This window comes from Anomaloglossus baeobatrachus, chromosome 12 (assembly GCF_048569485.1).
Source record: "Anomaloglossus baeobatrachus isolate aAnoBae1 chromosome 12, aAnoBae1.hap1, whole genome shotgun sequence".
NCBI lineage: Eukaryota > Metazoa > Chordata > Amphibia > Anura > Aromobatidae > Anomaloglossus > Anomaloglossus baeobatrachus.
Window position 1 is genome coordinate 11,681,046 of NC_134364.1, and position 12,459 is coordinate 11,693,504.

At 47.4% G+C, this 12,459-nt stretch overlaps 1 protein-coding gene across 1 annotated transcript in view; it reads right to left on the minus strand.

Moving 5' to 3' along the window:
- Positions 1 to 12,459, minus strand: part of TC2N (tandem C2 domains, nuclear) — a 47,037-nt gene that overhangs the window by 8,865 nt on the left and 25,713 nt on the right. The window contains exons 4-9 of the mRNA XM_075330618.1: positions 11,401 to 11,631; positions 10,937 to 11,107; positions 9,350 to 9,426; positions 6,448 to 6,523; positions 6,033 to 6,133; positions 2,344 to 2,460 (exon numbers count right to left, since the gene is read on the minus strand). Of these exons, the coding sequence (XP_075186733.1) occupies positions 2,344 to 2,460; positions 6,033 to 6,133; positions 6,448 to 6,523; positions 9,350 to 9,426; positions 10,937 to 11,107; positions 11,401 to 11,631 (773 nt within the window). The remainder of the gene's footprint in view (positions 1 to 2,343; positions 2,461 to 6,032; positions 6,134 to 6,447; positions 6,524 to 9,349; positions 9,427 to 10,936; positions 11,108 to 11,400; positions 11,632 to 12,459) is intronic.

A 12,459-nucleotide genomic window follows, 5' to 3' on the forward strand; every position in this document is an offset into this window, starting at 1 on the left:
CTCGTTCCCGGGCTGTCTCGTTCCCGGGCTGTCTCGTTCCCGGGCTGTCTCGTTCCCGGGCTGTCTCGTTCCCGGGCTGTCTCGTTCCCGGGCTGTCTCAATCCCGGGCTGTCTCGTTCCCGGGCTGTCTCGTTCCCGGGCTGTCTCTTTCCCGGGCTGTCTCTGTCTGTGTCTGTCTGTCTTTTTCTGTCTCTCTATCCGTCTCTCCACCGACATCATATAACCTCACACATAAGCTTCTTATACTAACAGTTTATTTTGTTCCTATAGCAACCACTGACAGTTGCTATTAATAACCTATAGCTCCCACCTCCTTTTCGTTTAATGGCGGCAGGATTTTAGAGACTAACTGTAAAGCACTGGGTTAAACTTTTCTGTCAAAACATAGTCTACGACGTTCCCAGGGTCACATGAGGCGTCTGTGCAAAATTTCGTGATTGTACATGCGACGGTGCGAATTCCTTTAGCGGACATACACACACACACACTAAGCTTTATATATTAGATTATTAGGGCACTGTATGGCGCTGTTATGTATTAGGTCACTGCATGGCATTACTTTTTGGAGACAAGATATCATCATTAGTCTCAGACTTTTTTAGGCAATTCTGTTTCTTTCCTGAGAAAAGTCTGATTTGTCCTTTGTTTGTCGCTGTGACTCGTCCTTACACCACGATCTGACTTTTTGTATCCGTTTTGTAACTGGCAATGGATGGAGGGTTGTTCTGGCCAAATCTGTGTCTATAGTAACATGACAATAGTTTCTGGATGACAGATATCTTTCCCGTCTGTTTGAAGAAGGATTGCCGACTTGTCATCTGCAATGAAGGGCAATGTCGGCAGCTTTCCTAAAATCCACAAATCTATTAGCACTTTGTAGTAGTGTTATAATAAGGGAAAGATGGTGAAGAGTTCCTCCATTTAAATATATTTATACAAACATCTAATATCACAACCTCCGATGGGGCTTAGCATGTATATTAGGGGTTTATCCACCACAGGATAGCTAGTAATGTTTGATTTGGACCCCTGAGATTACAATATAAGGGGTCCCGAGTCCCTTATTACGCCTACTCCTCAACCATAATGAAGGAGGTGTTTAAAAGGAGTTAGGGTGCAGTGTAAACTCTATGGGAGCGATGTGCTGCTTAACACTAGAAGTCCCACAGAGGCCATTGGAACCCTATGGAGCTTGAAATTCCTGGGACTTCTAGTGTTAAAAGGGTGTTTCCACCAAATATTTTTACAGAATAGTAGTAATTGTCCAACTGTTGGGACCCACATCCCAAGAACAGTCACCTGTGTGAACGAAGAAGCCGTGCCTATGAGTGATCACAGCTCCATTCACTTCTTTCAGTCTGATGAGGATGATGATGATGATGAGGATGATGATGATGATGAGGATGATGATAGCCATTCAGTCAGTCCCATAAAGTGAATGTAACCTGCCACCCAGCCACACAACATTGAGATCTCCATTTGTACAGTCATGGGGGTCCCAGCAGTCAAACCCACAGTAATTAAATATTTACCCTATAAATAGATGATAAATGTATTGCTTTGGAGGATGCTTTTTTAATTTTTTGGATAACCATCTAGTGGCAGTTTCTATCAATTTTTGGGTGGGGGCTTGGTGGCCTAACTGCTTCCACTCCAAGATTTGCAGACAGTGGGACACCGCGCACCCTCATGGTTTATCTATTGGGCTAAATAGAAGAGGATGAATTGAATGCTTTTAATTTGCTTAGATGTTTTTCCTGCTCCCTTAGAACCAGTGATCTCATGAGGTGGGCTCCGTCCCCACCGTACCCCAGTGCACAAGAGGAAACCTGTAGGCAGCCCTACAATGATGTACAGCAAAAAAGAAAGCGTGAGCACAATTGCTAAATTCGAATAATATTTTATTCAAAGAAATTCAATGTGCCAGTGCAGAAAGATTAAAAGAGAATATAATGTATGAAAAGATGGTAACACCAAAAAGAGATGGGGAGGATGAAGGTTATCAGGTACAGCCCTCCGTAACAAAAATGTTAATACAGTACAACTCACATGTATAGCCCATTAAACAAGATAAGTGACCCGTGGTTCAAATTATTACCAAGTGGCAATGAAAGGAGTGACCATTACAAATTAATAGGCTACATGCAAGAATTGCAAATATAAATAGACCAGGTAAACATTAAATAATTAAGTATTTGTTCAAAGGCATATAGCACAGTCAAAGAAACATTACTAGGGTCTGAGGGTGGAAAAGCCCGACGTACATTTCACGGCCCTCAGCACGTAGCCCGCCGCTTCATCAAGGGGGAAAGTGATCAATGATGCCTTAAGAATTTCACTTACCAGAGAGGCCTCCTTAGCAGAAGATTTAAACTGGATGGGTTTGGGTAGGGTAATAATTCCCTTAATGTAGATGTTTGGGGAATCACCGCAGCTCGCCGGCCAGTTCAGGTCCTTCAGCTGAGGAGGAACATAGACAATTCTTGTAAACGCTAATAGTTATAGTCTTAAATTAATTATCCAACTATTTCTTGATCAGGAGCAAAAGTGGTAACTGATCCCCGACTGGCGTGGAAGTCACTGTATTTACAGGAAAATCTCAAGAACAACCCAAGAATAGCTGAAAGGTGCACATTTGCATAATAAGGCTGTTTAGCCTTGAGATTACATTTACGTGTAGAAAGACGCTGAACATAGTCATGGCATCAAGAATGAAAACCTCCATTCTTTACACTGCTGGCTGCACTCAGAGGAATACATGACTGTGCAAAACGGAAACAAACTGTATAAAATATGTTAGAATATTAGGAGTAAATTGCTGTAATCAGTAAAAGTTTACACCCCACATAGGTAGAATTTAGGGGACTGTAGGTGAACGTCCACATGATGCATCGGTGAGTTTAGGATGGAGGATGATCTGTTCCTAATTTAGTCCTTTTCACACTGCTGAGGCTTGTTACAATGTGTCGGGGAGTATAAGATGAAGGCTGATCTATTCCTGATTTACAGTAGTCCAGACCACAGTACTGAGGCTTGTTACAATGTATTGGTGAGATTAGTATGGAGGCTGATCCATTACTAACTTAGTCCTGTCCTCACTGCTGAGGCTTGTTACAATGTGTCGGTGAGATTAGTATGGAGGCTGATCCGATACTAACTTAGTCCTGTTCTCACTGCTGAGGCTTGTTACAATGTGTCGGTGAGATTAGTATGGAGACTGATCCGATACTAACTTAGTCCTGTTCGCACTGCTGAGGCTTGTTACAATGTATCGGTGAGATTAGTATGGAGACTGATCTGTTACTTACTTAGTTCTGTTCGCACTGCTGAGGTTTGTTACAATGTATCGGTGAGATTAGTATGGAGGCTGATCCGATACTAACTAGTCCTGTTCGCACTGCTGAGGCTTGTTATAATGTGTCGGTGAGATTAGTATTGAGGCTTATCCGATTCTAACTTAGTCCTGTTCGCACTGCTGAGGCTTGTTCCAATGTATCGGTAAAATTAGTATGGAGGCTGATCCGATACTAACCTAGTCCTGTTCTCACTGCTGAGGCTTGTTACAATGTATCGGGGAGATTAGTATGGAGGCTGATCCGATACTAACTAGTCCTGTTCGCACTGCTGAGGCTTGTTACAATGTATCGTTGAGATTAGTATGGAGGCTGATCCGATACTAACTAGTCCTGTTCACACTGCTGAGGCTTGTTACAATGTATCGGTGAGATTAGTATGGAGATTGATCTGTTACTTAGTTCTGTTCGCACTGCTGAGGTTTGTTACAATGTATCGGTGAGATTAGTATGGAGGCTGATCCGATACTAACTAGTCCTGTTCGCACTGCTGAGGCTTGTTATAATGTGTCGGTGAGATTAGTATTGAGGCTTATCCGATTCTAACTTAGTCCTGTTCGCACTGCTGAGGCTTGTTCCAATGTATCGGTAAAATTAGTATGGAGGCTGATCCGATACTAACCTAGTCCTGTTCTCACTGCTGAGGCTTGTTACAATGTATCGGTGAGATTAGTATGGAGGCTGATCCGATACTAACTTAGTCCTGTTCGCACTGCTGAGGCTTGTTACAATGTATCGGTGAATATAAGATGCAGACTGATCTATTCCTGATTTACGGTAGTCCAAACCACAGTACTGAGGCTTGTTACAATGTGTCGGTGAGATTAGTATGGAGACTGATCTGTTACTTACTTAGTTTTGTTCGCACTGCTGAGGCTTGTTACAATGTATCGGTGAGGTTAATATGGAGGCTGATCAGTTACTAATTTAGTCCTGTTCTCACTGCTGAGGCTTGTTACAATGTGTCGGTGAGATTAATATGGGGGCTGATCCGTTACTAATTTAGTCCTGTTCGCACTGCTGAGGCTTGTTACAATGTATCGGTGAGATTAATATGGAGGCTGATCCGTTACTAATTTAGTCCTGTTCGCACTGCTGAGGCTTGTTACAATGTATCGGTGAGATTAATATGGAGGCTGATCCGTTACTAATTTAGTCCTGTTCGCACTGCTGAGGCTTGTTACAATGTATCGGTGAGGTTAATATGGAGGCTGATCAGTTACTAATTTAGTCCTGTTCTCACTGCTGAGGCTTGTTACAATGTGTCGGTGAGATTAATATGGGGGCTGATCCGTTACTAATTTAGTCCTGTTCGCACTGCTGAGGCTTGTTACAATGTATCGGTGAGATTAATATGGGGGCTGATCCGTTACTAATTTAGTCCTGTTCGCACTGCTGAGGCTTGTTACAATGTATCGGTGAGATTAATATGGAGGCTGATCCGTTACTAATTTAGTCCTGTTCGCACTGCTGAGGCTTGTTACAATGTATCGGTGAGATTAATATGGAGGCTGATCCGTTACTAATTTAGTCCTGTTCGCACTGCTGAGGCTTGTTACAATGTATCGGTGAGATTAATATGGAGGCTGATCCGTTACTAATTTAGTCCTGTTCGCACTGCTGAGGCTTGTTACAATGTATCGGTGAGATTAATATGGAGGCTGATCCGATACTAATTTAGTCCTGTTCGCACTGCTGAGGCTTGTTACAATGTATTGGTGAGATTAGTATGGAGGCTGATCTGATACTAACCTAGTCCTGTTCTCACTGCTGAGGCTTGTTACAATGTATTGGTGAGATTAATATGGAGGCTGATCCGATACTAACTAGTCCTGTTCGCACTGCTGAGGCTTGTTACAATGTATCGGTGAGTATAAGATGGAGGCTGATCCGTTACTAATTTAGTCCTGTTCTCACTGCTGAGGCTTGTTACAATGTATCGGTGAGATTAATATGGAGGCTGATCCGTTACTAATTTAGTCCTGTTCGCACTGCTGAGGCTTGTTACAATGTATCGGTGAGTATAAGATGGAGGCTGATCTGATACTGACTTAGTCCTGTTCTCACTGCTGAGGTTTGTTACACTGTTTCGGTAACTGTAGGATGGAGGCTGATCTGTGCTCCTACATATAGATCACAGACTATTGCCGAGAATGATAAAATTGTTACTCTGCTTTGACAAAATATTCGAGCGGGACAGACTTTCATCCTCTGAATGTAAGGTTCAATTCACTCCCAGAAAGCAGAGATCTTTAAATATAAGGAACTGACCCTGAAAGGAAGAACTTCTCCCGATTGAGCAATATTGACGTTAGAGTTAGGAAACCGGCAGAGACGTTACTACATTGAGCAATGCACGGATATGGAATTCTCCTGATGTCCAATATTAAGAAAAAGGGAAATTTAGCCTAGTAATTTGGAAAAAAATAAATTGTGCGTAGTGCATATTTTTTTGTAGTGAGACGTCCATCCGAGCTGGGGAGGCAGCGTCTCCTCATCTATGGCTTTCTGTAGGGATCTCATTGCTGCAACTTGTGTAGTCGTAAATGGGCCACAACCACCTCCAAAGCTACAAGCAGCTTCCATCACAGTCGCATGAAGGGGGGCATTATTGGGCCCTGTTCTTGCACAGGGGCCCTCTTCCGTCTGTTCCCACCTATAGTGCAGGGCATGGCTTACCTGTAACACTGTAATCCAGATTTGCTCCACCGCCGTCGCATACCGCAGCCTGAAATGTAACCGCCCGAACTCGCGCTCATCCCCCGACAGGGTTATTGTGTCTGTAACAAAGGGAAAGTCAGTGCAGAGAGGGACTCAGATTCAGCGCAGGCTCAGGTTTCCATTATCCACCAGATGCCCATCAAAAGGAAATGGAATCGGCCTATAATGTAACAAAATAATCTAAAAAAACCAACATTCAATATCCTGCCCTACAGCTGCAAGGATTGGGGAGGTCCCTCATTCCAAAGGGCAATGTTTTTGTAGGCTGGGATATAATGCGGTACTGATGTCAGGGTTAGATGGTATATGAGGTTGTCAGAAGTGATGCCCACTGCCACTAGTGGAGACATTTTACTGTTTTGGTCAGACATACCTAGGCTGCGGTTACTGCCCTGGGAGTCCTTCCTGGAGGAGTTGCTGCTTCGAATACTGGAGACAGAATCGTATCTCTGGAAAAATAGATGAAATCCTTTTAATTTGGGCCTAAAAGTGGTCCTATGCCCTGTCCTTCAGTACTATGGGTGGGTTCACAAAAAAGGGATCTAGCATGGCTGCCAGCATCGGGTACTCAAGAAAATATGGCCGACTGGGACTGATTTCCCCTCATCAATCATGAATCTGATCGGCCTAAACTACAACCTGCTTCAACTATTCTCATGAACATGAATGTAGCAGAAACTTCTATCATCAGCTCTCTAGCCGACAGTGATCCATACTGGGGAATTTTCCTTCTATCTAAGGCTATGATCACAATTCCGTTTTTTTTTGCATCAGTCACATGCGTTGCTTGATGCTTGTGACTGATGCGTTGTACAACGAGTGACAAGAATTGTCATGAGAAAGCGGATTCCGTTGGTGAAATGCTTTGAGTATAAAAACGAGAGAGAGAGAGATCAGCTGATCGCTCTCAAAAGCAGGCTGCCGAGAGATCAGCTGATCGCTCTCAAAAGCAGGCTGCCGAGAGATCAGCTGATCGCTCTCAAAAGCAGGCTGCCGAGAGATCAGCTGATCACTCTCAAAAGCCGGCTGCCGGGAGATCAGCTGATCACTCTCAAAAGCCGGCCGCCGGGATATCAGATCAGCTGATCGCTCTCAAAAGCCGGCCGCTGGGGGATCAGATCAGCTGATCGCTCTCAAAAGCCGGCTGTCGAGAGATCAGCTGATCACTCTCAAAAGCCGGCTGCCGGGATATCAGATCAGCTGATCGCTCTCAAAAGCCGGCTGCCGAGAGATCAGCTGATCGCTCTCAAAAGCCGGCTGCCAGGAGATCAGCTGATCACTCTCAAAAGCCGGCTGCCGGGAGATCAGCTGATCACTCTCAAAAGCCGGCCGCCGGGATATCAGATCAGCTGATCGCTCTCAAAAGCCGGCCGCTGGGGGATCAGCTGATCGCTCTCAAAAGCCGGCTGTCGAGAGATCAGCTGATCACTCTCAAAAGCCGGCTGCCGGGAGATCAGCTGATCACTCTCAAAAGCCGGCCGCTGGGATATCAGATCAGCTGATCGCTCTCAAAAGCCGGCTGCCGAGATATCAGCTGATCGCTCTCAAAAGCCGGCCGCCGAGAGATCAGCTGATCACTCTCAAAAGCCGGCTGCCAGGAGATTAGCTGATCACTCAAAAAACAATCATCGGGAGATCAGTTGAAGCCAGCCGCCAGGAAATCAGCTGATCGCTCTCAAAAGCCGGCTGCCGGGAGATCAGCTGATCACTCTCAAAAGCCGGCTGCCAGGAGATTAGCTGATCACTCAAAAAACAATCATCGGGAGATCAGTTGAAGCCAGCCGCCAGGAAATCAGCTGATCGCTCTCAAAAGCCGGCTGCCGGGAGATCAGCTGATCACTCTCAAAAGCTGGACGCCGGGATATCAGATCAGCTGATCGCTCTCAAAAGCCGGAGGCCGGGAGATCAGCTGATCGCTCTCAAAAGCCGGCCGCCGAGAGATCAGCTGATCGCTCTCAAAAGCCGGCCGCCGAGAGATCAGCTGATCACTCTCAAAAGCCGGCTGCCAGGAGATTAGCTGATCACTCAAAAAACAATCATCGGGAGATCAGTTGAAGCCAGCCGCCAGGAAATCAGCTGATCGCTCTCAAAAGCCGGCTGCCGGGAGATCAGCTGATCACTCTCAAAAGCTGGACGCCGGGATATCAGATCAGCTGATCGCTCTCAAAAGCCGGAGGCCGGGAGATCAGCTGATCGCTCTCAAAAGCCGGCCGCCGAGAGATCAGCTGATCGCTCTCAAAAGCCGGCCGCCGAGAGATCAGCTGATCGCTCTCAAAAGCCGGCCGCCGAGAGATCAGCTGATCACTCTCAAAAGCCGGCTGCCAGGAGATTAGCTGATCACTCAAAAAACAATCATCGGGAGATCAGTTGAAGCCAGCCGCCAGGAAATCAGCTGATCGCTCTCAAAAGCCGGCTGCCGGGAGATCAGCTGATCACTCTCAAAAGCTGGACGCCGGGATATCAGATCAGCTGATCGCTCTCAAAAGCCGGAGGCCGGGAGATCAGCTGATCGCTCTCAAAAGTCAGCCACCGGGCGATCAGCTGATCACTCACAGAAGCTGGCCGCCGGGAGATCAGCTGATCATTCGACCACTGAGAGAGAGACCTTGATTTGAATGATTACCACAAGATCTGAGCATGTGCAGTGAAAACAAAAGGATTCCGCTGCTCAAAAAACGTTACATGCTGCGTTCCTGCTGCCCGACGGTCAGACGTTCCACGACTGATCATTCGGGCGGAGCAACGCAAGGGCATCAGTCGCAATCCACCGCTCATACAAATCTATGGGAAACAACGGAATCCGCCAAACAAATTGCGTTGTTTATCAGAGCGGCGGATTGTGACGGATGCAAAACAACGGAAATGTGAACATAGCCTTATATGTAATTTTCAGCATTTGTTGTTTTTTTTTTTTTTACACCAATGTTATAAAATATTCTATGCAAATAGAGATTGAAGAATTAGTCCTAGGTATTTTTTTGTCCACCGCTGGAGTAGATTGACTTTGTACAAAACATTTGTGACTTCTAAAACAAAAAGTTGCAATTCATGAATGTCACCACAAAACAAAAATAACAAATCTGAGACAAAGGAATAACACATAGGGGTGAAAATAGACACAGAATCGATGGCAGAAGTTCGGGGGTCTTGTATATTTAATCTTTTGTCCCCAGTCACATGCAAGTTGTCTGATTTTTTTTATATGCAGCCTATTCTTCCGCCCCCCTCCCCTCCGCCCCTGGCAGGACTTTATTCTCCCGGTCACTTCCTCATACCTGGATATAGCTGCTGAGATCATGGAGGGAGCTGCTCCCCGGAGAGTCGCTCGATTTGATGTTTCTCAGGTCACAAACTAGAAGACACCCAGAAATGACAGGATTTAGATTGTGTTGGGTCAGTTCCAACAGAGGAGAAGTTGTCACACACTTTCACTGTCTGCAGGCGCCCCTGACAATAAGAGTGGAAATCGCCTGAGTTTTGTGGATGAAAATCGGAATATTTTCCATCTTCTCAACTGGCTCTAATAACAGATGCACTTGTTCAATAGCCGGCGTCTACATTGTATACCACAGTACGGTGCACCTTCATAAACGCCTCACAACTACCGTATTTTTCGTTTTATAAGACGCACCCCAAATCTAGAGATAAAAAAGGAAAAAAATATGGGATCCGTCTTATACTCCGGTGGTGTTGTCTTACCAGAGGGGGGCAGCAGTGGTGGTGAAGCGGGGTCACAGGAGGCAGAGGTTGTGCTGACAGCGGCGGTCAGTGGTGGCAGCGGCGGGTCAGTAGGGACAGCTGCAGTGGCGTCTCAGTGGTGGCAGCGGCGGGGACGGCTCAGTGGTGGCAGCGGCGGTGACGACTCAGTGGTGGTAGCGGCGGTGACGGCTCAGCAGTGGCAGCGGCAGTGACGGCTCAGCAGTGGCAGCGGCGGTGACGGCTCAGCAGTGGCAGCGGCAGTGACGGCTCAGCAGTGGCAGCGGCGGTGACGGCTCAGCAGTGGCAGCGGCAGTGACGGCTCAGCAGTGGCAGCGGCGGTGACGGCTCAGCGGTGGCAGCGGCGGTGACGGCTCAGCGGTGACGGCTCAGCGGTGGCAGCGGCGGTGACGACCCAGCGGTGGCAGCGGCGAGGACGGCTCAGCGGTGGCAGCGGTGGGGACGGCTCAGCAGTGACAGCGGCGGGGACGGCTCAGCGGTGGCGGCGACGGCTCAGCGGTGGCAGCGGCGGCGACGGCTCAACGGTGGCAGCGGCGGCGACGGCTCAGCGGTGGCGGCGACGGCTCAGCGGTGGCAGCGGCGACTCAGCGGTGGCAGCGGCGCCGATGGCTCAGCGGTGGCAGCAGCGGTGACGGCTCAGTGGTGGCAGCGGCGGTGACGGCTCAGCGGTGGCGGCTCAGTGGTGGAGCGGTGCGGTGTGTCCCACTGTGTCCGCGGTCCCGATTCAAGTGATGGCGCCTGGAGCGGCGCATGCACAGATGGAGCTCTCATCCAAGGGCTCCATCTGCGTACGTGCTGACTCCCAGAGCGGCGTGTGCGCAGATGGAGCTCTTGGACGCCCGCCCGCACGCACCCAGACGCCCGCACAGACAGCCCCACCGGTAGGCTATATTCGGATTTTAAGACACACCCCTCATTTTCCTCCCAAATTTTTGGGAGGAAAAGTGCGTTTTATAATCCGAAAAATACGGTATATTATAATTCTGTACTCTATAGGACATTACTCTGCAGATATACAGGATCTCATGATACTACATGGTGTATGGGAAGCGATACACTGCAGTACACTCCGCCTGCAGAGCGTCGCACAGCACACGTACCAGCACAATAATACAATCATGAGAGAGTGGATTAGATGTACTCACCTGAACCGTACAGCCGGGCATTATTCGGGTTCAGTGTCGCCCGCCGGTTTAGGTCAGGGGAGATGTGCTGCAGGGCGTACCCCGGGTTATAAACCACATCGTAATTTGGTCCTTGTTGATACATAGTGGACAGTTCCGTCTTCCTGTCAGTGAAAGTGGCCCTCGCAGATCCTGAGTGACGGGAGGATTAGACCAGTTACGCAGCAATGGATGACACAAGAGCGATGTGACTGAGACACAATGGCCACTAAAGGTCACAGATGGGCGTCATCCTGCGACTACACATCTCCTGTGACAGTGACTGATCTACTAAATCTCCATCCACCCAACACAACATTGTAGTACTGTGTCCTCCTCACAAGGGAAGGTGAAACTAGCAATCATTTACACAGGAGGATGACCCTGGGTCATGTATTTACTATTGATAATTTTGGGGGATGATACGTTATAGGGCGATGCGTTACCTTTCAGACCATCCATGAGTGTTGGACTGGTCACTGTCCTTGGCTGAATATAGGAGGGTGTAAATGTTGGGACCACGAATGGCACATCTCGCCCATCCGCCGGGAGCTTGGATAATAAATAATCCTCGGTGCACCCCACCTGCCGCTTAATGGACACAGATGACATTGGGGGTAGATCCACAATGTGGGACCCTTTCCTGGATGCATCAGAGCTTCTCACATCAGGCAAGGCTGCAGAAGTCAGAAAGTCACATTAGTTACCGAGACCAGTATTGTAAAGATCACAAACTCATCATATCATTATTGTGGGGGGAAAAACGGTCAGGATTTTAGAGCCAGAGATAGAGGGTTGCCGTATCTCCCTCTCTATATCATTATCAATCTATACCCTTAGTGGATCTGAGTGTCTATATGAGGAGGTCAGGAGCTGCCAGACGGCCTGCCTTCAGAGCTGTGTATGACGCCTAATATACCATATCACGTACAGTGCAAAGATGGTGTATCTAAGCTCATCACGTGTGATACTCTCTGCTGAGCCGTGTATCTAATCCTATCCTGTGTGAAACTGTCTGCTGAGCCGTGTATCTAATCCTGTCCTGTGTGATACTGTCTGCTGAGCTGTGTATCTAATCCTGTCCTGTGTGATACTGTCTGCTGAGCTGTGTATCTAATCCTTTCCTGTGTGATACTGTCTGCTGAGCTGTGTATCTAATCCTATCCTATGTGATACTGTCTGCTGAGCTATGTATCTAATCCTTTCCTGTGTGATACTGTCTGCTGAGCTATGTATCTAATCCTTTCCTGTGTGATACTGTGCTGAGCTGTATCTAATCTCATCCTGTGGGATACTGTCTGCTGAGCTGTGTATCTAATCCTCTCCTGTGTGATACTGTCTGCTGATATTTGTATCTAATCCTATCCTATGTGATACTGTCTGCTGAACTGTGTATCTAATCCTACCCTATGTGATACTGTCGGTTGAGCTGTGTATCTAATCCTGTCCTATGTGATACCATTTGCTGAGCTGTGTATCTAATCCTTTCCTGTGTGATACTGTCT